The sequence below is a fragment of the Labeo rohita genome, chromosome 2, assembly GCF_022985175.1.
Source record: "Labeo rohita strain BAU-BD-2019 chromosome 2, IGBB_LRoh.1.0, whole genome shotgun sequence".
Taxonomy (NCBI): Eukaryota; Metazoa; Chordata; class Actinopteri; order Cypriniformes; family Cyprinidae; genus Labeo; species Labeo rohita.
The window spans coordinates 17074869-17100523 of record NC_066870.1 but is presented as its reverse complement, the minus strand read 5'-3'; the positions used below and the strand labels follow the sequence as shown (position 1 = coordinate 17100523).

Here is a 25655-nt window from a genome sequence, read left to right as displayed (position 1 = left end):
ACGTAATGCGTGAGGTCTAGCTAACGTGCAAAAAAACGAAAAGGTCAAATGCCCTTTACAAAAAAAAGTAAAACAATGTCAGATGATTTTGAAGTTGGAGGAGAAAATGAGATGTTTTTGGCCCTAACATACCTTTTTGAACTCGAGTACACACACAAAAAAACTAACCGTGCGTGACCTTTTCCAACTTGATTACGTAAGTCGACCTATTGCAAGACGAGCACTTGTGGTTAAAAAGAAGACAAACTTTTAGTTTTCTGAGAAAATGACTGATCGTTTTGCTAGATAAGACCCTTCTTCCTCGGCTGGGATCATACAGAGCCTTTTTGAAGCTGCATTGAAACTGCAATTTGGACCTTCAACCTGTTGGCTCCCGTTGAAATCCACATTCAGGGCTCGAAACTGCAACTGTTTCGGTCGCATATGCACCCGGAATTTAATCTGCGTGACCTCAAAATATATTTTGCAACATTTTTGCGAGTACGAGTAATTGTTGCGGTGTGACTAGTTTTCATTTCTTTACAAGACTTTCGGTAAGTACTGCACAGTATATGACTGCTGTGAGCTGATACAGTGAGCCATTCTATTCAACATTAGCTAACATAACCAATTACACTTCATCTTTACATTTTTAGCTTTAATGCAGATTTTAGATATTAGCCATCAATCACTCATATTGCGCTCCACTGGAACTCGGAACTGGCCGGTTTTTGCTCCAAATGTTTTCTTTCAACCAATCTCTGTTCCGGATTTGCACTGCATTGTAATTAGGGGTGTGCGATATGAACATTTTTAATTCTTGACGATTAAAATATCCCTACAATCAGCTTTTATTGAAGAAATAAAGTAAGCCTATCGTGCTACATCGCACATTCTATCAGTTGCAGTTCTGGCGCCTCCGTCTCACGTGACATACATTCACACCAAATGTTTACTTAGCAGCAGAATCCCACTCACTAAACACTGCACTTTTTTGCAATCACACAAGTACATTATTTGCATGTGCTTTAAACCTTGCCGCTTAAACATTTAATTCGCGTGCTGTTCTGACACGCGCTTACATTTGAAGCGTGCGCACTCAAAAAAATAAAAAATAAATAAAAAGCCCGTCAAACGGCACCTGATTACTGGAGTAGGTCGTCTTTCATGTGTGGTTTAACCCAGGTGTTTTATGTAGCATAATTTCACAAAGCTAAAGTCTGTCAGATCATTCTGTTCTGGCTTCAGATATTAAAATTATAATCTAATTTAAATCAGAAACAGCTTATGCATGCAGCATCTTTGTGTGGATTAAGTTTAAAAATGCAGAGGTTGCCTCTAATTTAAATGGCCACAGAGATTTTGACCTGTAATAGAGAAAATCTCAGCCATGAAGATCCGTGCATTACTAAAAAGAAATTTGTGTTAAAGAATTCAGGATCAGGTTTGACTGGTGAAGCTATTAATCATCAGGATGTTGCTGGCCGTTCCTCTCAATTGGCAGTTTTGGTGCTCCTAACTTTTTGAACTTGGGAGCACCAGGGCTACCAAGTAAAAAAGATAATTTCGAGCCCTGACTTGATGGAGAAACATCATGAAACGTTTACTTTAAAAACTTAATTTCTTTGCGACTGAAGAAAGAAAAACATGAACATCTTGGATGACATGGGGGTGAGTAAATTATCAGGAAATTTTCATTCTAGAAGTGAGCTTCTGCTTCAACACTGCGAAGTGCATCAATATTAATAAAGAAACCTGGCTTGCTGTGCACTCGTTAGTCTCCATTTCAATTAGCTGGACTAGTACTGCTGTTAACATGCACTCCAAAAGCATAATCAAACAATCTACAAATACCACATTTAATGTATGATGGTTTAAACACGTCTGCTCTGCGTATTGTTTGATTATATAAAGAAAAACACTGCAGATGAACTGGACTGACGGCTCGAGAAAAGGAAAACAAAGAGGGTCTTTTCAGAATAACTGAGAGGGGCCCACTCACTGAAACAGCAGAGCTGGGCGGATTGGTTCCATATCCAGAGGAGACAGATGCCACCGACCACCTTCGAGTGTCTGGTCTAAAATAGGGCAGAGATACAAGAAAACAAGACGGTAAGGATTCTCCATTCAGAGAGTTATCCAAACTACCAAAGTACCATGCATTGTTTGCAAGCAGAGGAATGCACACGCATGTGTTGTGGTATGCTCGTGAACACACGTCAACTGACACTGAAGAAAAGAAATTGTAAAAATCGTTATTTTTGTTTTCTTTGGACACAAAAAGTATTTTTGTAGCTTCATAACATAACGGTTGAAGTGATGTCACACGGACTATTTTAACGATGTACTTACTACCTTTCTGGGCCTTGAAAATGTCAGTTGTGCAGGGTCAGAAGCACTCAGATTTCACAAAAAATATCTTAACTATCTTAAATATCTTAAAAATGAACGAGTTTGGAACGACATGAGGTTGAGTCATTAATGAAAGAGTTCTCATATTTGGTTGATCTATCGCTTTAATTCATCCTTGCTAAATAAAAGTATTCATTTCGTTTAAAGAATATCTAATTAGCTAGACTAATAGAAAACTTCAATAAAATATCAAAACTTGAATACACCTCACTTCTTTCAAGAACTTAAATGACCTTTACCCAGTTATATCATTTATCCACAAATAGACGCATGCTTTTAGGGCACATTAAAGACAAAACCAAAAACAACTCATTCGATCTTCATTGAGCTGTACAAGGAGGCTGGTAGGGTCCCGTCATTTCAAGCAAGCATTAATAAAAGCGGATGGAGCCTCAGTACATAATCATGGCAGCGTAAGGTAATGAGGCTACATGCTGACTTCACTATAATTGCTGTGACAAATGCCAAGCTTCCCATCCACAGTACAGCCTTGAGGGCAGCTGCAGCGAACGCAGAATCTTACTGGCCAGCTAGAAACCTTTCCACTCGCATTCCTTGCTTTTAGACTGCCATTATGAAAGGGCAGATATAAGATATAACACAAATGACTAATGTGCTCTTACCTCCGTATGAACGGGAAATTGACCGAAGGACTGCTGGAGACATTTCTGGGACTGTCCAGTGGACTGCTGCCTGTAGAAAACACCTTCTATGATTAACCTGCACATTATGGTTGTTTTAACAGAGTTATCAGATGCCAAAGTGGTTCTGTATTGCCTGGCACTCATTTGCCAGGCTTTGTTGACAGTGTGTTACTAGCACTGGCGTATTTAAACAGTGGGCTGGATGTGCAAGCATGTTACGCTACCCTGTGTTTATCATCAAGCACAGTGTAAATCAAACATCATTATCGTAATTGAGAGAGAGAAGCAAAAATAAGTAATTATAGCTACCAGTTGGCAAAGGAAGGGGTGAGAGCGGTCTTGATAGAGTAGGTGAGGGAGCCAAACTCTTCCTCTTGTTCCGGTTACTGTGGAAAGAAAACACTTGTTCTTGGTAAAGGTAAAAAATATTCAGTTTTTTCGTTAGAGCTGGTGTAATGTGTTTTCACAACACATCATCAATCGGCCATATTGGCGGCACTGAACATAAACAATCCCACTGAACCAAAGGAAACTCGCATATTTAGCCGATTACTGCTGCTGAAAATGGTCAATTATTGTCATGTTTTGGGCTGTACTAATCGGTCAGACCGGGAAAACATTTGGAGTACTACAGACTGCCAAAAGTTATAACCAATCAAGAGGAAGAAAGAAGAGTGCAAAAAAAAACTGTCTGAGGAACAAAAGGCGTTTGTGGTTGAACCAGGGCAAAAATCTTGACAATATTCATGTTTGTTCTTATTTCTGGTCAGGTGAAATATTAAGCTAATATCTTAATACTGCTCTTACGCATCTATACCACCTACTAACTTCAGTTTGTCAAAATAGTACACCCTTTCCTGCTTATGAAGTCCTTCTCTATATGATTTAGCAGCTTTCACATGATTTTTCCTTGGTTTAGACACCATAAATTAGCAGAACAACATACTCAGTAGTACATTAACCATGCAATCAATGCTGTTGTTTACATCTGAGTATATCCAATATGGCCACGCATTTAACTGACCAAACCGTGACATAAGTGCAAACCATCTAAATCTTTAAATTTAAAAGTAAACTCAAAACGTTTTAATTTAGCTGGCTCGAATTCATCCCAGTAGTAGTGCCAATATTTTTGGGCTTTATATCGACACCTTTTGCCCTGGATTTGGCAGTTTGTCGAATGGTGGTATGTTGACCGTCTACTCACGATGTTTATTCTTGGTCAGCGTATGGGCTGCAAGTTGTCATTAATGGTTTTAAGTAGCAAACATGCTATTAGTACAAGCTCAAAATACATAAGGCCGATCATGTGACACCAACATGGCAGCACCCATGAGGGGGCGACCCTCTCTATGCAGAAAAAAACAGCTTTTTATACAAGACTGATAACTTAAGTCTTCATCTCATATGAGCGTTCATCAACTTAATGAGATATACATACACAAATATATATGAAGCGCTGTTTATTTCTTAATATGTGAAACTTTTTAAACTAGCTAATAATTACACCATTCAACATATATGCTTTCAACACTGTAATTTGCTAAATATTTCATTCAGCTTATATTAAACAACAAGCACTGAAAATAAACATTAAAAAACCCTTGACCTCAACGCCCTTATAAGTTTTGATCACAGATTAGCCTACTAAGTACACTAACTATACTTTGTTGACAAAGACTTAAAAATGAAGTAACAACGACACAGGCCCATCATACAGACGGTTAAACTGTATATAAACCATACGTAACGACTAGACAACCGAATATAACCATCCACCGCCAACAGGACAATGAGGAGCAGACGCTTAGCTCTACATGGGCCACGTTTACTATCGGAAACAAAAACGGGCTGGGTGGAAAAACAGTGTGTTTGCTGTCCACAACGAGATTGAGAATGTTAAAACAGATATTTTATACCGTCACAGTAGTTGAATAAGATTTTGAAAGACGGAACTAGTTTACCAAGCACATTTCTCGCGGTTGCGCCTGTGGGATTATTCCAAGTTAGAGCAAGTTTGGCGGAGCAACCTTGACGATTAATAATCAATCACAACGAAAACACACAGTAACATGCTTAAACTCGTCGTTAATTACCTCTTGGGACGTTTGACTAAACCTCCTGAAACGAACTGACTTTTATAACTCGGACACACCGTCCAGTAATTGCGATCAGACATGTCGTCGGTGTGTTCGTCTTCCAGTCCCCGCAGTTAACAAATCCTCATCGGTGATACACCGCAGCATTGCGACAAGTAGAAGCGGTGCAGTCTAATGTAATTCCCAGGCGAACTCCATGTCGACACAGACTCCATTGCATGCAGTACGTTACGGGGGAGTAGACAGAAAGCGCCTTAAGTACAGCAGTGCGATGCCATCATCGCGTTATTTTCTCACAAGTGACACATTGCCACACTGGTTTGGAAAATGCCATCGTCTGGATATACTCAAGCCCTGTCACCGCTAAACGGACGCTGCTCACGGGTTTGGAGGTAAAGCGACACAACTGTAACGATTACAAGTTTAGGGCAACAATAAAAGAAAAGCGGGTGAGCGGAGTGGAGGAAGTTGTCATAGAGTCTGTCTGAAAGAAGGGGTCATGGTGGGGTTTGAACGTCACTGTGCCGGGCAAATAAACCCGCCTCCTTTAACTTAGCATGCAAAGAGTGTCCCATACTGGTAAGCGCCTGTAATAGGTTAGTGCTGTGAGGATAAAAATCCCAAACTTTCAGAAACCCTCCTTTGACGTGGCTTTAAAATATTCATATGAGCAATATGAGTCACCGTGACCTAGTAAATTAATTAATGCCCCAATGCTAATGAATACTGTACAGATGTAAATATTAATATAAAATAATAGAATAATAAATACCGATCGATATTTATTCGATAAAACATTTTATTTTATTTAAATATATTTTAAATATATAATATAATACAAATTTAAATATAAATACTAGAAATGTCAAGAGTTTATAATTTAACCGTTTTTTATTATTATTATTATTATTATATCATATATATTAGTTATGCAACATGAATTTAATTTATTTTTTTCTGTCTGCAACATCTTAATTTTTACATTTTCTTTTCTTTTTGGTAATATAAAATGTTTTAATTGTTTGGTATTTATTCTATTATTTAATAATTTGGTTAATATATTTTATTTTAATATTTACTTCCATACATGCTTTTTAAGTTAATTTTTAATTTTAATGCAGACCTTTAGATGTTTTTTTTTTATATTAATACAACATAAATACTAGAATTGTCAAAAGTGAAAGAACTGAATGAATTAAAGTGTATGAACAAAAAACATCCAAAATGAAAGCTAAAAATGACAGTGACAAAATATAATATTGAAGTAAGATGCCTACTCACATATTAAATTATATTATTAAATATTAGAATAAATACAGATCGATTAAAACATTTATATTACCAAAAATCAGAAAATGTAAAAATTAAAAGGTTGCAGAAAGATAAATAATTAACTCATGTCCTGTTATTGCAGTTATTTTTTTGACAAATGATTTCTTATGCTTAAAGATTAATGCTTAAAACTTAAAAATGTATTTTTAATATATTTTGAATACATATATTAACATAATGTTATTTTAAATATAAATACTAGAAATGCTGAGAACTTTTAATTTAACCTGTTTTTTAATTATATCAAATATATCAGTTATGCAAAAACGTGAATTTCAATTGTTTTGCATGCATACTTTTTTTCTGTCTGCAACACCTTAATTTTTACATTTTCTTTTCTTTTTGGTAATATAAAATGTTTTAAAGGGGTCATCGGATGCCCATTTTCCACAATTTGATATGATTCTTTAGGGTCTTAATGAAAAGTCTATAATATACTTTGATTAAAAATTCTCAATGGTTTTGTAAAACAACACCCTTTTTACCTTGTCAAAATGAGCTCTGCAAAAAACATCTCATTCTAAGGGGTATTTATTAATTGGTATTTATTTTATTATTTAATCATTTATTTAATATATTTTATTTTAATATTTACATCCATACATACTTTTTAAATTAATTTTAATTTTAATATATTAACATAATAAATTATTTTAAATATAAAGTTTTGCATGCATACTTTTTTCTGTATGAAAATGTAGTTATGCAAACTTAATGTATTTTAATGTTATTTTAAATATAAATCCTAGAAATGCTGAGAACTTTTAATTTAACCTGTTTTTTTAATTATATCAAATATATTAGTTATGCAAACATGAATTTTAATTGTTTTGCATGCATACTTTTTTCTGTATGAAAATGTAAAAATTAAAAGGCTGCAGACAGATAAATAATTAACTCATGCCTTGTTATTGCAGTTATGTTTTTGACAAATGATTTCTTATGCTACAAACTTAATGCTTAAAACTTAAAAATGTATTTTTAATATATTTTGAATACATATATTAACATGTTATTTTAAATATAAATACCAGAAATGTCAAGAACTTTTAATTTAACCTGTTTTTTAAATCAAATATATTAGTTATGCAAACGTGAATTTTAATTGTTTTGCATGCATACTTTTTTCTGTCTGCAACATCTTAATTTTTACATTTTCCTTTCCTTTTCTTTTTTTTTATAGTAATATAAAATGTTTTAATAGATCAGTATTTATTCTATTATTTAATAATTTATTTAATATATTTAATATTAATATTTCCATCCATACCTACTTTTTAAATTAATTAAAATTTTTCGTTGCAGACGTTTTGATTTATTAATAAACATAATATAAATATTGGAATTGTCAAGTGACAGAAATGAATTAATGAAAGTATATGAACACAAAACTACCTAAATAAAAGCCAAAAATGACAGTGACAAAATATTATATTAGAGTAAGAAGTCTACTCACATATTTCCTCTGCGTGGAAGGCTCAGTTCCTTCTGTAAAATTAAAAAAAAGTGAATTAATAAAAATATCCGAAGTCACGCATAACATAAATAAAACACTTGCGGACAAAAATAGCCTGGCCTATATTTTACCAAGGCATCCACCAAGTGGGTTTTAATGGAACCACAAATATTGCATTTAATATTGCATGAAAATATAAAGCATGAGAGCCTTGGATTTCAAGAGAATCAAATAAGCTGGGGGAATTAGGCCATGATAATACTCACACAACAATAGTCAAATAATGGATTTTAAAGACTACACTACTTGTCTTTGTGATAATGTCTTTCAATTCTTTAAAAACTACAGGAGTTCTAAATCAAAAACAAATGCTCCAGTCCACTTTGAACTCAATACTGAGGGAGATGCAAGGTTTGTCTTGTACAAAGCAGGCATTCACATTTTTCAGCTCAGCACACTCAAACTAAACTGTGGTCCACATAATGTTACACAGCTAATGGTTCTGTATTTCTGGATCCAGTTTTATCACTGACCCTTGATTTAATGCTTGTAAACCATTAAGGTTCATAATTGACTATCAAATTATGCTATAACCTCACAAAACTCCTCTGCAGTTGCTAAAGTCCTAGCCAGTACTGAAAACCAAAGCTTCTCAATGTCTAATTGTCCCTTTTTGGCTGGACAATCACTGTCAACTCAGGCTCAGGCCACCAAATATTTGGATGAACATCTAAAAGATTAATCAGGAAGTATTAGGCCAAATGAATACTTCATTAGTTGCAGGGCTGGAGTGTATAATCCTAAAAGTACCTTAAGTGCTTATGTGGAGACATGCTATCTTCTTCAGCTCCATTACAAATAATGCTCATGCCATTTTCATAAAACCATTTGTGGAATGGCTATCACATTAATAAATACATGACTGAGATCCAAAGCTCAGCCTTATGGACACTGCTTATACCCTGCAGCTTTTGGATATAAAACTGCCAGGCTTCAAAAGTTGGAGATGTTCGTGTCAGCTCATTTTGTTTTAAAAGAGCCAGCTTTGGCTTTTACTAGGCTGGCGTGTTCCAAGGGGGCTTTCAGTGTAGTTTACTTTGTTGCTTTGAATGAATGTCTCATAGATGACCGATTACAATGGTTGTCTTGTTTAGTCTCTATTCATTTTGTGCTAACCTTTCCTCAGGGATGCTCTTCATTTAGAAATAAGCTACTTTTTTTGAAAGATGTGTTTTATAAAAGCCCAGAAGTGCATTGACTGAACATAAAATTGGGCTTCATTAAAAAAAATCATCCTCTTTCAAATCAATGTACTGGTATTGCACAATAATAGATTTCAAGCTATAATAAAGCTGTGTCATGTGACAGATCAAAAACCATAACCTCTGTGTCATACTGTTTAGATTTGCACAATCGCACACTTGCATGCAGTTGTGGTACAGCGTGAGTCAGAAATTCAGGTTAACCTGTCAGGTGTAACAGGTTAGACCTGACGTGTGGACAGAATGTCACTCATAACTGCAGGGGGGTGTTGTGAATGGGATGAGCTGAAACACTGTCACTTTCACCATTTAGAAATTAACTACAGAAGTGAAATCACATTATTATACTTACACATATTATATTTACTACTTAGCAGTAATTTATGGGTCATTCCACAAAATCAGTGCCTTTTGCATCCCTAAGAAATAATCAAACGTAGATTTAATATAACAACATAAATGTGCAATTTAAAAACATAATACTATGTATGTGTCACAAGCATGTAAGAAGAATGTACTCGCACAAGGATGAAGGTAAAATCCAAAGTCTTTAATATAATCCACAATGAAATCACAGGATAGCAGCAAAACACATGCGCATAGACGAGACCGGATGCCAAACACTGAACTGAGTCCAACTTATGAAGACACAGGTGAAACGAGTTAACTAATCCATACACAATAAGGGCAGGAAAAACCAAATATGGGCACAAAACAGTCCAATGTGGTGTGACATTACCCCCTTCCTCCCAGAAGGCGCGACCTCGCGCCATAGAAGAAAACAAAAACAAAGAACTGGATGAAGGCGACATAGAATGGAAACAAAAGTACGTGCTGGTGGCGGTTCTGGTGGAGGACGGACTCCCGGGAGTGTCCACGGTGGTGACGACGGAGGTAGGAGCCAAGGAGGAGACAGAAGGGTCCAGGGTGGATCAGATGGAGGGAGGAGCCAGGGTGGAGACAGAAGGGACCCGAAGCAGGAGGAGCCAGGCGAGACCCAGGTCGCAGCCACGATGACGGCCCATGGAAGAAGGAGGAGCCATGGTGGAGGAAGGGCTGACGGCTCCAGGGGGCCGACCAACGGTGGAGCATGTGGAGGTGGAGCCTGAGGCAGGGACGGAGAGCCGACGAGTCCAGGCGACACTGAGGATCTGGAGGGCCAAGGCGGCGTCCAAGGTTCAGGTGACCGAGGCGAAGATCCGGAGGTCACAGCGGTGCCAGAGTGACAGAGGACTGAGGCAGAGCTGGAGGGAGGGAGGAGCCCAACGGAGCCGGTCGGAAGGAGCGATGAGGCGCAGCCGGAGGAGTGGAGTCCTGAGGCATTGGCGGGTCAATGACCGACCAAGGCGGAGCCGGAGGGATGAGGGAGCCCGGTGGAGCTGGTGGGCCGACGGTGGAGACCAGTGAGCCATGAGCCGGGGTGGAGCCGCTGAGTCGAAGGGCAGAGACGGAGTCCAGGGCTCCGGAATCCTCCAGCCACGACGCCGATGGAGAGTGGCAGACCCGCGACGAGCCCACCACCCAGATGGTGGGCTGAGAGGGAGCAGAGAGGCTGCTACGAGACAGCTGTGGTTGGGCTGAGGCATGAAAGACAGGAGAAGGCAGGAGAGGGGGGTGGGTGGAAAAAGTCCCCAGGTTGAGGGCTCAGAGCAGATCAAGAGTTCAGTTGATGGCTGCATACATTTCAGTATGGAAGTCTATTAAGTCCAGTACACCATCTTGCAGTCCCAGTTCTGGTTTCAGCTCACCATCAGTGGATGTGCAGTGGGTGGGACTATCCTTGGCTCCCTCATGGTCCGCTGTAACATCCACCGTCGTGTAGGTTGTGACCTAGTCGGACATGATGGGCTCTGGCTCCGGGAACGATTCTCATCTCTGTTGCTCATCTTTGGCTCTCCGTCCGCGGTGGGCTCAGGCTCAGGCTCGGGTGATGGTGGGCTGGGCACTGGGTCACAAGTGGGACAAGTGTCATCGTCCGTGATGTCCACAGCTAGATCTAGGCTCTCTCAAGGACCCTCTCTGGACAGCTGCGCTCGTGTGACAGGGTTAAGTCCAGCGTGATAGAACGTGCAGAGGCAGCTGTCGCCAAAACAAAAACGCGGGGAAGCGCGCCGTTTACTTTTTTAAAGGTCCGGTCTTCTGTCACAAACGTGTAGGAAGAACGTACTCACACAAGGATGAAGGTGAAATCCAAAGTCTTTAATATAATCCACAATGAAATCACAGGAAGGCAGCAAACACGTGCACATAGACAAGCCCAGACACCAAACACTGAACTGAGTCCAACTTATAAAGACACAGGTGAAACAAGTTTTTTCAGCAGGACTTTTAATTTGCAAAATAAAGGCAAAATGATATAAAAATCACATCTGCATATTGTTCTAAATATAGCCTCATTGTTAAGCAGTTTTTGGTATAAGTATGCATTTTTTCTATAAAATATAACTCATTTTATTGGTGTGCCCTGATTTCATGTCAGCCCTGTTACCCTCATTAAAAAAACCCTTGTAAAATTATGTACATTCTAGTGACATAATTTATAGGAAGTTACATCATCTCTCAACCATGATTCCAACATTTAAATCACAAACATGTTTCTTTCACACCTCTGTAATGTTCTATTTTTGATAATTTATGAGGATTGACTGAGGGGGGCCATCATGCAATGTCAATCCTGTTGCCATTTTTAAAATGTAAATTTAAACAATTATTTCTTACATTTAATATAATCAATATCTACAAGTAAAATCCTTTCAAAGTGTACAGTATGTACTTTTGTGAACTTGACTATTAGCTAATTTGATTGAAATCATCAAACTTGTTACTGTCAACCTGTTACTTTTTTAGAGTAACAGGTTTTGACATGTGGGTAACAGGGAGGACATTGACCCTGTTTTTTAAAGACTGTCTTTGTAAATTTCAAACATTTTAAAGGTCACCCTCAGTATATTATTGAGCTAATGCCTATATCTTTCAGTGGCATATGAGTTCTAATTAAACTATAGTATCTAGCAACGCTTGTGTCGGTAACAGGGTTCACAAAAATACCAAAACATGAGGTAGAAAAATAGTCATAAAATAATAAACTATATAGCCTGAGATGGCACTATACAATTTCTTGTCATTTTAAGTTGTCATAATTTTATGGATATCTAAAAAATACTGATTAACCTTATTTTATTTTTATTTATTTTAAGTGCAAAAGGCAACGATTTCATGAAATTACCCTTATACAGTTTAGGGCTAAACTGAAGAGTTCAAAATTGTTAATTGTTCATTTGTAACAGGCAAGCACTGTATTACTATAACAGAATTTAAGACGCATATCTTAAAAAACAGAAAAACATACTTCAAATATGTTTTGATTCATTCACTCCCCCGCCTCCTTACTGTTATTCTGGTTTTCAGACACATGTAGCACAACACACCTTTAGTAGAGGAAAAAAATCCATTTGGATTACACACACTATTTAATCGGGTGCGCAGTGCAAAAATAAGCAAAGGCAAGTCTTTCCATCATAAACAGATCGGAGCATAACAAATGCCGTAATCACCATGGCAACTGCTGCTGAAACGTGTCTACTACATTTTGAAACGTGCGTAAAATGAACAGCTGTTGTTGTTTTTTAAATGTTGTTATTATAAAAACACGTATTGATAATGTTATATTGCATATTTACAAGGTATGTAATCCAAAACGCGTTTATTTGCAATTACAACATTTCAAACAGTCAAACACTATAGCATTTTCTATTCAATGTATACAAACAAACGGGTAAATAAAGTGTGACACTGTATAAATAAGTGGTTCCAAAGATGCAGCGATCGCTTTACAAAATTATAATAAAACATGCTGATACTGGTGAACCGCTGTGTTTATTTTGTTAAATTAATGCAGTCTATTGATTTGAAAATGAATAATATCACTCAGCGCGCTCTTACCTGTAGACCGCGGCGCCTCAGTATATTTGGTTCATCCATTATGAATATATTTTGCAGCTTTGCTGTGGTTGTTTTAACCCATACTCTAGGGATGAATGTCTTTCACTCATGAGATCTCTAACCCTGTTTCCTAGTCACCCAATCCATCCCTGATACAGCGAGCACACTGTCCCCTGACTAGAGGATGAGAGTGTCTCAAGGAACCAATCAGAACGCGAATCTCCACAATTAAGGCGGTAGCGACTTGAATCAGGTTGTTGTGCTGAGGAGCTTCTCGAAGTGCTGTCTTTCATATTAATGTCCGGTATGTAGACAGTGTGGCTCATTTAAACAGTTTTAACAAATGTGTGTGTGTGTGTGTGTGTGTGTGTGTGTGTGTGTATGTGTGTGTGTATATATATATAGCGACTTGACTGAGCAGTGTTGTCAAATTAATCATAACTGTGTAATGTTAATAAGGGTGTGTTTAGGCATGTGTGTCTCTGGTAGCTTTTTCCTGAAATTTATGTGACAGTTTATGTATCTCTTGATACAAGTTTTGCAATGCAGTTGTTTTGGTGTTTAGTGAAAACTGACATTTGCTAAACTTTTTCATATTTTTTGAAAAAAATATGAGGGTTTGCACTTACATCACGACTTGGTCAGTTACCCGGTTACGCAGCCATATTGGAGATACTCGGATGTAAACAACAGCATGGATTGCAAGGTTAATGTACTACTGAATAGGTTGTTCTGCTCATTTATGCTGTCTAAACCACTGGAAAAATGTGTGGAAGCTAAATCATGTAGACTTTGTAAGCAGGAAAACATGCAATATTTTGACAAACTAAAGTTAATAGGTGGTAAAGATACAGATGAACAATATTAATTAAGAAATTAGCCAAATATTTCACCTACCTGACCAGAAATGATAAGAACAAACATGAATGTTGTCAAGATTCTTGCCCATAAAAATCCTGGTTCATTTTGGCCAACCACCAACACCTTTTGTTCCTCAGACAATTTTTTGAACTCCTCTCCTTGATGTGTTATAACTTTTGGCAGTCTTTAGTACTCCAAAAGTTTTTCCCGGTCCGACCAATTAGTACAGCCCAAAACATGACAATAATTGACCATTTTCAGCAGCAATAATCTGTTTCGTTTGGTCCAGGGGCATTGTTTACATTCAGTGGCCGATTGATGATGCGTTGTGAAAACACTATATTGTACCTAGGATGTAACTGTATATATATACAGTCATGTGAAAAAGTTGAGACACCCTATTGAATTTCATGGTTTTGTGTATCAGGACATAATAAAAAATGATCTGGTCCTTGGCAGGTCTTAAAATTTGGAAAATAAATCCTCAGATAAACATCATCACATGACATATCACACTGTGTCATTATTTATTTAACAAAAATAAAGCCAAGAGGGAAAGGCCATGTGTGACAAAGTTAGGACACCCTATAATTTTACTGCCTGTAGATCCACTTTTAGCAGAAATAACTTGAAGCACTAATTTTCTGTGTGACTTTATCAGTCTCTTACATCGCTCTGGAGGAATTTTGACCACTCTTCTTTTCAACGTTGCTCCAGTTTATTGAGGTTTGTGGGCATTTGCTTATGCACAGCTCTCACTACAGCATTTGAGTCAGGATGAGCTCTGGACTTTGACTGGGATGATATTGCAATACCTTGATTCATTTCTTTTCAGCAATTCTGCTGTAGATTTGCTGGTGTGCTTGGGATCATTGTCCTGTTGCATGACCCAATTTTGGCCCAACTTTAGATGTCGGACAGATGCCCTCACATTTGACTCTAGAATACTTTGACATATAGAGGAGTTCATGGCCAACTCAGTGACTGTGAGGTGCCCAGGTCCTGTGGCTACAAAACAAGCCCAAAATTATCAGCCCTCCTCCAGCATGCTTGTCTTTTGGTATGAGGTGTTTGTGCTGATATGCTCTTTAGGTTTTCACTTGGCACTGTGCATTATGGCCAAACATCTCCACTTTGGTCTCGTCTGTTCAGAGGACATTATTCTAGAAGACTTGTGTTTTGTTCAGATGCAACTTTGCAGACCTAAACTGTGCTGCAATGTTTTTTTTAGACAGAAGAGGCTTACTTCTGCCAAGCCTTCCAAACATGCCATTTTTGTCCCATATTTTTCTAATGGTATTGTCATAAACTTTATCATTTAACATGTTAACTGAGGCCTGTAGAGTCTGAGGTGTAGTTCTTGGGTTGTCTGCCATTTCTCTGAGCTTTACACGGTCTGATCTTGGGGTGAATTTTCTGGGACGTCCACTTCTGGAAGGAGAGGTGTCTGTTTTAAATGTCTTCTACTTGTGAATAAACTTCAAATTGTTTGGAAATGGCCGTATTACTCTTCTCAGATTGATAGCAGCAACAATTGCTTCTCTAAGATGATTGCTGATGTCTTACCTCCTTGGCATTGTGTTAACACACATCTGAAGGCTCCAGACCAGCAAAGTGCCAAAGCTTATGCTTTTATAGAGGTGCTCAGACTTGCTGATGATCAGTTAATCAAAGGTATTTGATTAGCAGTGCTTGACTGTTATTTATCCTCTTAATTTCAATGTTAACAGTAAGGGTGTCCTAACTTTGTCACACATGGCTTTTCCATTTTGGCTTTATTTTTGTTCAGTAAATAATGACACGGCACAATTTATCATGTGTTGTTGTTCATCTGAGGTTTTATTTTTGAAATTTTAAGACCAGCCAGGGACCAGTTTTTTTAATGATGTCCTGATACAGAAAACCATGTAATTCAATAGGGTGTCCTAACTTTTTCACATGACTGTATATATATATATATATATATATATATATATATATATATATATAGAAATATATATATTTTTTTTTTGCCAATGAAACATTTCCATTTTTAGAATACTGGAATAATATGGGCAGTTAGCCTGGCACTGTCAGTCATGGGATATTGTCTGCTGATTGAGTATTGTCTGTCACGAAGTGGCACCACAATGCTTTGATGTAACAATGCAACATTGATTGAAACATCACAACACAGCGTGAGTTGCTCTTTGTCCCCCTCTGCTCTGCTTTTATGCACAGAACACAATTTTTCAATGGTTTTTCCAATGACTATTACAATGTGAATTCTCGGTTGTTTTTAATACCCAAATGATTTTGAGTGCACATTATTTATTTATTTATTTAATTTTACAGTTGTCTTTTAATGAACCAGTACTTTTCTTTGGTCCATTTTTGAACATTGTTCATTTATTTATTTTCTGTGCAGTTATTTGTTGTGGTAAATCAAGGGGAGTGTGGTCTTTACAGTTCACTGCTTTTTGTCCTTTCCTATTACTGTGTGTGTTTGATGCACTGTGTTCCTGGAACAAAGGCTGGATCGTTTGTGCTTGTTAGAGTTGTTTGAGCATGACAATTATTATATTATATCCAGCTTTTGAGGCTGAGCTTTTCCCTGCTTCCTACCCAATTCTTAATTTAAGAAATGTGTCTAGGTTTATGAAACTGTTTGTGACGAAGTCTAGCAAATGTATTAATTTCTTAGATTTTAGTAGATTCATAATAGGTATAAACATTTTTACGACAGAATTTAGAGTGGACCTGTGACTTTTTAAATTTTTTTTTTTTTAAGAAATCTCTTCTGCTTACCAAACCTGCATTTATTTGATCCAAAGTAAAATTGTGAAATATTTTTACTATTTAAAATAACTGTTTTCTATTTGAATATATTTTAAAATGTAATTTATTCCTGTAATCAAAGCTAAATTTTCAGAATCATTACTCCAGTCTACAGTGTCACATTATCCTTCAGAAATCATTCTAATATGCTGATTTGCTGTTCAAGAAACATTTATAATTATTATTATTATTATCAATATTTTTTTATTATATTTAAGACAGTTGAGTAATTTTTTCAGGATTCTTTGATAAACGGAAAGATCTAAAGATGAGCATTTATCTGTAATAAAAAGCTTTTTTCAACATAACAATATTATTATTTTTTTTTTTATCAGAAAAAAATAGTCTAATATCAGAATATTAGAATGATTTCTGAAGGATCATGTGACTGGATTAATGATGCTAAAAATTCAGCTTTGAAATCACAGGAATAAATTGCATATTAAAATATATTCGAATAAAAAACATATTTAACATACAGTTATTTTAAATAGTAAAAATATTTCGATATTTTACTGTTTTTCTGTACTTTGGATCAAATGCAGAAGAGATTTCTTTTAAAAAACATTAAAAATCTTACAGTTTAAAAACCTTTGACGGGTAGTGTACCTTATATTGGTTTTCAGTTATATTGTCTTATACATTTATATATTATTTTCTTCTTTTAGCATTTCTTCTTTTACCTAAAAAGTAGCATATTTTAAATTTTTGACATTTTCAAAATGTGTCTGGCTTAATTTTTTTTCTGTTCAGTTTTTGCTATTATCCACAGTAACCACTAGAGGGACTCATTTATCTATTTACATCGTCAAGAAAACCAACGTCTGACACCAAAAACTGGGTGTCAGATAAAAGGACATGCTCTATATTTATTATCCCTCTTTTTATCATAAAGCTGAGATTTGTGCCACTGTTGCTTATGCACACTTTTACTAATGTATGGACTGAAGGGGAACAGATGGACAAACATTTTCACTACTTTATAAATAGCACTGTTGCTAGAATAAACTATTAACCCCTATCAGGGTGAACTGCACTATTGATAGGTGTCCTACAAGAATAGAAATTAATGGGAGATTGAGGCAAAATTGCCCTCAAATTTAAGATAAAAAACCAAAACAATTAAGCCCTTTAAAGTTTCTGACTCTATTATGCAGTTCCACTTTAAAATCACAAATTACAAGGAAAGCTGATTATGTAGTTTACACAGGGCTCGAATTGAGAGGGGAAGGTGTCCCTTGTTAAAAAAATGACAAAAAGCATCTCCTCTGTACAACCACAATGTCCCCTTTAAATGAATCATATTGTGTAAAACGTATCATGCAAATGAGATATTAAAAGAACTAAATAACGGCGATTGGCCTATTAGAACTCAATACCGTAACGAGCTGTACACAAGCTAAAGAACAGAATGCTTCAAGCATGGTCGTTCTTTGAAAGCAAAACAAGAAGTTATGATAGGTATTTCCTAGATTAGTGTTTAAAAACATTCCCTTACATAACACTTTTGCTGAACATGTGACTGTGAAGGACAGAGAGACGATACGGAGACATTATCCATTATGCCACTAGGTGCAAAAAAACAAACAAAAACACTTAATGAGAATCCAAAAGCATTCACTGTGTGATAAAGCCTATTAGAATGCTGTTAGAATGTCCCAATAATTCAAGTTATTAAAAAAAAAAAAAAGATTAATCTGTTTTTGAACTAATCAAATGAGCCAATGATTCAACGATCCATTCATAAGACAGTCACTTGATTCGTTTCTAATTGAATCAGCCGGTTTAAAAGAAACAATGAATCATTTGTTAAAGGTTCACTGAAATGCTTTGAAACACGCAGGATTTTTGTATGTGTTGATGTAATTTCAACTGAAACAGGAATGCAGGGCGGAACATATCAAGCATTCCCGCCGCTTTTTAAATAGCTAATAGCATTTCGTTTATGTCACAGCTTGGGCCAGAGCTGTTGAGCATGGTAAAGCTGCATTTGACAGCATATGAAAGCCACAATCGCATCTATATCACTATAAAATATAGCATTCTGAGAATTTAAATGGGTCCGATACATTTTCCACTCCATGCTATCGTGTCTCTGGACCGGATCAGACCGTGTTTGGTTCGCGTGACACAACGCAAAAGTAGACTTCGTTCACCTTAATGAAAAGCATATTTACACTGTCTGAATTGTTCCCTGTGCCCTATATAGTGCACTACGTGCCATTCACCGTAGAAAGTACAAATTCTGTGAACAAGCTTCAGCGTCTATTTATAGTGTAGGGGTGGGACGCTTTGCATTCTGGAGATTTTTTGTTTGGACCGAACGTTTGATAAGAAGCTAACGTGCAGGGTGATGTCATCAGAATCGTTGATCCATATTATCGTAAGTTAGAGAATGTAAGTTTTGAATGCTTATATCTTGTACATGCGAGTTTGGAGCACACTAGCTTATAGATAACCTTAATGCTAACTTATTCATACTAAAAGCCAAAAAGCTTTCAATTTTGATTTCATGGGGACTTTAAAATTGACTTGCCAGTCATATTTATTTATCCCTGACATGCTTAAACACAAGCACAAAACACATTCAGTAAAACGTCCTTATAAATCATAGATAAGAATAAAAACAGCTTATAAATCATAAATGATTTAAGAAAGCTTTTTTTTGTTGTTAAATAAAAATGTGTTTAAATTTAGACTATTTTGTAATCATTGTGGAATGATTGAAAACACTTGACCATACCATCCCAGCTGAAATTTTTTGACAATTCGACCACTGAGTTTACAGAATCTTGGAATTCATTGTAAGTGTGTATTTTTGTAATTTAGTTGTAAATTAACTGGACGAACTTGAAAGTGGGGCAGTTCTAAACTCTCAACTCAAATGTGCCCTTTAACCTGTTGCAATGGCAGCTAGTAAAACACCAAGAGTGTTAGGTGTACTTTCAGGAGGGCAGGAGGGCAATAATTAAAAATTATATATTTAGGTCACTAAATATAGTTTGTATGGTGTGTTCTTAAAAGTAAAGTGGGTGTGCATTGAGTGCATGTGACATCCTACCTTTGTCTTTTAAATAGAGTCGTCTTTTTGTTTAACTTCAAATGACCAATTACTCAATCCGGTGCTCTTGGCATTCTGACAGCATGAATGCCACAGTGTTTGTTTGAAACATACCTAAAACCTTTCACACACTTTTTTTTTTTACCTCAGAAGAGTCATCTGAGCCATGTGACGCGCAACACGTGACGCGTAAGCTTTGGCACTTATGCAAATTATTCAACCTTTTTTGTTTTGTTTAGACGTGTCTTGCTTTATTTTACTACTGTGTTTTGCACATGTTCTACTGCCATCTGTCGTACGATTTTAATAAAAAATTTTCTGTCCAACATGAAAATTTTTAAAGAATCATATAAATGTCCTTTATTAGACAAGTTTAGGCAAGACCTCATAATTACAGATCATCCTTTGTTGTTATGAATTTGACACACAAAGTGTGTGGTCTTAAGATACTTATGAATATACACATAATTCAGATTCAGATCTTTTGAAATGCAGAATGACCAAATATGGAAGCAGTAATACCAGGAATTTAAATGCTTATATATGCTTATCTTAACCTGCATATCTTGGTGTGACATCACGATAATCTATTTGTATATATATTATCCAATATTGTCTGAACATGTCTGAACATAGCAAATAATATTGATGCTGAACAAAAGTGACAGTGCATTCTTTGTGTGCATACAGCTCCAAAGTCCCAAGTCCAAAATAAATTTCACTTTTAGGGTGACAGCATTATTCCACAGGTCTTATTGACATGATGTCATTGCAGAGGGGATGGTTACTTTTACGTGTGGTTTCAGTGTGGGTGTAGATGAGCAATCGTCTCCAGTGGGGCGTGGCCTGTACCTGTATAAATGAAAGCATGTCTGGAATGTCATTCATTGCATTTACCAACACAAAGACAGCACAAACAAAAAGAACTTGCCATGCAGAACTCAGTAGCACAGTGCTTTCTCCTCTCTGTTGGGGCTGTTATTTTTAGCTCTTGTCTAAGAGAGTCTACAGCTCAACGGGAGCATGAGGAAGCATACAAGGGCCTGCAGCTGGAGGCTCTGAAGAGCATTATTCTGGAGTACCTGGGGATGGACGCACCACCCAGGCCTGGTGGAAGAGCCTCTCATAAGGACCTGGTCAGGATGTACAAGCAGTATAGGAGAACGAGATACTTGCTTAAAGCCAATTCCAGTGCCGAACAGGAGCTTCAGCCTGCAAGAAGAGCCTCTAGGGTGCTCTTTCCCACAACAGGTAAGCAATAAATACAGTTGCTATGAGGTATAAAAGTGAAATTGTGTAAATTACTTTTATATAAACAACTTTTATATTCACACACACATACTAGTGCTGTCAAAACGATTAATCGTGATTAATTGCATTCAAAACAAAAGCTTGTGTTCACATAGTATGTGTGTGCGCTTTGTATATTTATGTGTATATATAAATAAACAAATGTGCATGTAGATATTTAATAAATATTTGCATGTATATATGTATTATTTATATGGGAATATATAGATGATATGAATGTATACAAAAACTTTTATTTATGGTGCGATTAATCATGATTAATCCATTTTTTAAACAGAATTTTGTTGTTTTTTCACTGAGATGAATTATATATATATATATATATATTCCCTAAACTCAAAAAATCAAAATGTGTACATTTTATAGATATTTATTTTTTGTTTTGCATTGTTCATATATATATATATATATACATACATATATTGTTATATAATTAATGTAATATATTGTATGTCTGGTTTATGTTGTCTAATTTCAGTTTTTCTTTATTATTATTATTTTTAACAGTTCAGCCTCTGAATTCCACCATGGATTCCAGGCAGCAGTGGTTCAGAGCTGCTTTCTACAAAAACTCACGCATTAAAACTGGAGTCAACCTTAAACACGCAAGGCTGCAAATTAAGAGACCGCACATGAACAAAATTACACCGGGCCAGCCGTGGCTCTCAAAAGACGTTGTGGTTAGAATTCATAAACCTCCCGGTTTCCGTACAGAGACTGTATTTCTCACAGGGGACTTGAGCTGTCAGGATGTTACGTTGGATTTGACGGTTGCGGTTGTGCAGTGGCTTAAAAACACGAGTGCTGAGCTTTTAGTTGTTGAAATTTGCCTCCTTAAAAAACAAGAAGTGAGTACACAATCCACGCCTCAGCTTGTTTTACAACTTGACCAAGCAGCGAGGAGGAGAAACAAGAGAGCTCTGTCTACAAGAGAGGAAAGCGTTGAGGACGAAGGACACTGCAGGCGAAAATCATTAAATGTTTCCTTCAAAGACATCGGCTGGTCAGACTGGGTTATCGCTCCCTCGGGCTACACTATGCATTACTGTGATGGTTCCTGCCCACATAATTATAAACCTGCTAGTATGCATACGCAGGTGAAGTCTCGTCTGCATCTCATATCCAAAGGAACAACACCTGGGCCTTGCTGCGTACCAGCTGCATATGAACCAATGGTTCTCATGCACTATGACAGTCGTGGAAAGTTGAAGCTCACGCCTTTCAACGACTTGATAGTTAGTAAATGCCACTGTGCATGAACAACATATGGGACTTCTTATCCACTGAACATTATATTCTCAAAGGAGAAGATGAAAAGAAGGGCAAAATATCTAGTTGATACAATGTTCTCACGCTCACTCGGTTACATTCCTTTGATTTATAAAATAGTTTGGCTTCTTTAAGAAACCAGATGCCTGCTTTTCTACATACACTGATGTGTTGAATGGGTACTGTATTTCCATGTGATTGACTTACTGGAACAATAAGTTATTTATTGTAATTTATTTTTAAATGTTTTGTACTGGCTTGTTGTTGTGTTGTGAATGAATCAAGAAACCTTTTGTATTTTTTGAAAGAATGTTAATAAACTATTGCTTTAAGGAAACATATTTTCAGTATGGATGAAACACATTTCAACAAAGACAATTCAACCTATTTGAATATAAGATGAAAATCCTTACGTATAGTATTCTGTGAAATCAAATTAGGGTTGAGCTGCCGTGAAAACTCCGGATGTAGTTAAAAAGCTTTAAATCCATGTTTAAATACTGTTAAATTGTGGAGAACAGGCCCTCAGAATGAATCATCTGCGTATGACTCACGCAGATCGTAAAACAATGAATTCACACATACGTTTTACGTACGTAAGTGTAAACTTATAAATTACAGTCTTTTACAAGAATATTTTACAATATCCGCTCCGTTCTAGATAGTATTTCAAGGTGAGGTCGTGCCATGAATATCCATGAGGAGTATTTATCCATGCTAATCAATATCCATATTTTTCCTATCTATAAAGATCGGCCAGATCTAACATTTGTAGCCTTGAAACCACACATAAGTGCCATTGGCCTTGACCAGAGAGTGAATGTCCTCTGGAGCAACCACAGCAGAGGCATGAGTTCATCTGTGACTCAGTATTTACATAATACTGTGATACTGGATCCCACTGTAGTACATAAATATTTGTTGTCTTTAAATTTGGTACTAAATACTTTTGAGATACATTATCTGATGTTTTGTTTCAACATGTCTGATCGATTGTTTTGATATAATGTAATAATTTAATTGGCAGGGATAACAATAGTAACTGTAATGATCGCACAATGAAGCATAAAGCAATAAACTCTTACTTGTACTTCTTGTATCATTTCACTCGCTTCAAAGACAAAGTACTGGCTCGAATATCAATAAAACTGTTTTAATAGGTTTAAATGTCATAAATCATGTTTGGTAAAGCATGTGCTCTCTACTTCTTACGTATGAGGGTATGGAGAATTACAGTAAGTAATTACAACCCAGCATATCTGGGTGTGTCAATAGCCTGTTAACACAGATCAGATTAAATGTGTGTCAATAGTCTGAAACTACTGAAAGCCCCTAGAAAGTCTCTTAATCAAACGTCCCGCAGCCAGACTGTGATATCTAGTAGATTCAAAATGTGATATTTAATATCTAAATATGCTCACATTTATTATTTATTATTATTTAAACAAGCAACATCACACGAGTAGCCAGGCCATATGGCTGTATATCAACACGGCTGTGATTTGGCCACAGCTTTGCCATAGATAATTACAGCGTGCCGATATACAGCCATATCGAATTTATACTGCGTATATATAAGAGATTGACGGCTTGAGTGTGTGAATACATAAGAAACAACAACGGAGTGTCATTAAAAGCCTGAACTACTGCTGAACTACCTCCTTTCACCACAAATTCTAATCTCAGTTTGAACAGCTGAGCCCAGGCCTCCGTTACTAATTTGAAAATGTCACTATAAAAATAGTAAGGAAAGAACACAGAGTTGCTTCATTGAAAGCTAATTGTATTACTGTATTGAAAGCTCACTGTACTCACTGTCCCTGCAGAGTTTAGCTCCAACCCTGAAAAAAAAACAATACCAACCTGTATCCTGAAGACCTTGATTAGCTTGTTTAGGTGTGTTTGATTATTGGAGCTAAACTCTGCAGGGACACTGGCCCTCCAGGATTACCGTTTCCCATTCCTGAGTATTATGAGAGAGAGTTGGACTTAGCAAATTTGATTACCTGCATCTGATGCAGCATTAATTCTTCAGCTTAATCTCTTATTCACAATAAAACATTAGTTTGAATGTCCGCTTTATTTTTGTCTACTATCCTTTCTTCTGTTAAGGGTGATTTCCGATGACAGCGTGGCTCAGTGCATTTGCTGACTGGGTCATATGCTGCGTTCACGCCATATCGTAATTACCGTAATTTCAAGATGACAACGTGACGTTCTCCTCGGAGCTGTTCACATCCTCAGACTCGGAATTATGTTTTTCTATGGCAACACTATCAACGCCTAAACAGAGCCTATGTTGGTTAGGTGGTACAGCGGTCATGTGGTACAAGTCATAGCTCTCAGAAGACTCCCAGTTCACAAGTTGTAATTACGAGGATGTGAACGCTTTTTACAAGTTCGAATCTCGTAATTACGGGAATTCCGATATGGCATAGACACACCTTTACATTGTTGAATGTAAAAATTACTTGCTTGTTTACAACCTCGTTTCAGTCTCTTTCAGTATAAAAGTCTTTACTGCTGACTCACTCATCTTGTCACCATCTAATGGTGGATGATGTAACTAATATCATCATACTAAATCAATACTAAATACTATTATTAAATATTACTATTATTTATATTTAATATTATTTACTGAATAATAATATTTAATAAACAACAACAGCCACCATAAAAGTTGCTAGGCAATTCAGTCAAAAGTACAAAGGCAGCACTTTGATAAGAGTGTGATGAGATTTCGCCCTCATCAAAAACAATTTGCTCTGGAACAAATAATAGTTTAATGAGACCAACGACAGCCCGCTGGATATACTTAAAAAATGAATTATATCTCGTGTTTAACCACTATAGAGACATCAGTGCCAGTGGCAAATTCCAGAAGATTTGGCCGAGGCGAGGCTGCTCTCAACGGGCTCATGAGCACTGAACGCCCACTGATGCCCTGAAGCTCACATCTCCGAAAACATTAAAGCAAATTTTCAAAGAAACGTTATCTTTATTAAAGAAGAAGTTCAAGAAAGAAATTGTGTTTTTTGAGGAAAACATTTTAGAATTTCTCTCCACATAATGGACTTCTATGGTGCCCCCGAGTTTGACCTTCCAAAAGGCAGTTTAAATGCAGCTTCAAAGGACTCTAAATGATTCCAGCCAAGGAAGAAGGGTCTTATCTAGTGAAATGATCAGATATTTTCCAAAAAAATACAA

The 25655-nt window shown here is 36.6% G+C and overlaps 2 protein-coding genes across 6 annotated transcripts in view; one reads left to right on the top strand and one right to left on the bottom strand.

Annotated features, from left to right (window-relative positions):
* The window catches only part of mast3a (microtubule associated serine/threonine kinase 3a), a 40508-nt gene extending 27244 nt beyond the window's left edge, over positions 1-13264 (bottom strand). For 2 of the 4 annotated variants that reach the window (XM_051128335.1, XM_051128344.1), the window contains exons 1-4: positions 5132-5629; positions 3345-3421; positions 3015-3084; positions 1982-2057 (exon numbers count right to left, since the gene is read on the bottom strand). In XM_051128335.1, coding sequence (XP_050984292.1) covers positions 1982-2057; positions 3015-3084; positions 3345-3421; positions 5132-5214 — 306 coding nt within the window. In that variant the 5' untranslated portion in view covers positions 5215-5629. Of the gene's footprint in view, positions 1-1981; positions 2058-3014; positions 3085-3344; positions 3422-5131; positions 5630-7922; positions 7955-12533; positions 12613-13126 lie in introns of those variants that run through there. The other 2 variants (XM_051128356.1, XM_051128349.1) reach the window with 2 other exon arrangements.
* A 105-nt stretch (positions 13265-13369) lies between these two features.
* Positions 13370-23591, top strand: LOC127176601 (growth/differentiation factor 15). Of its 2 annotated transcripts, XM_051128375.1 has the most exons (3): positions 13370-13430; positions 20854-21116; positions 21684-23591. In XM_051128375.1, the coding sequence occupies exons 2-3, from the start codon at positions 20954-20956 to the stop codon at positions 22433-22435; spliced, it is 915 nt and encodes a 304-aa protein (XP_050984332.1). In that variant the 5' UTR covers positions 13370-13430; positions 20854-20953; the 3' UTR covers positions 22436-23591. The 2 variants fall into 2 exon arrangements, with proteins under 2 accessions (XP_050984332.1, XP_050984324.1); XM_051128367.1 differs by lacking the exon at positions 13370-13430 and having other exon boundaries at positions 20761-21116.
* Positions 23592-25655: the final 2064 nt, after the last annotated feature.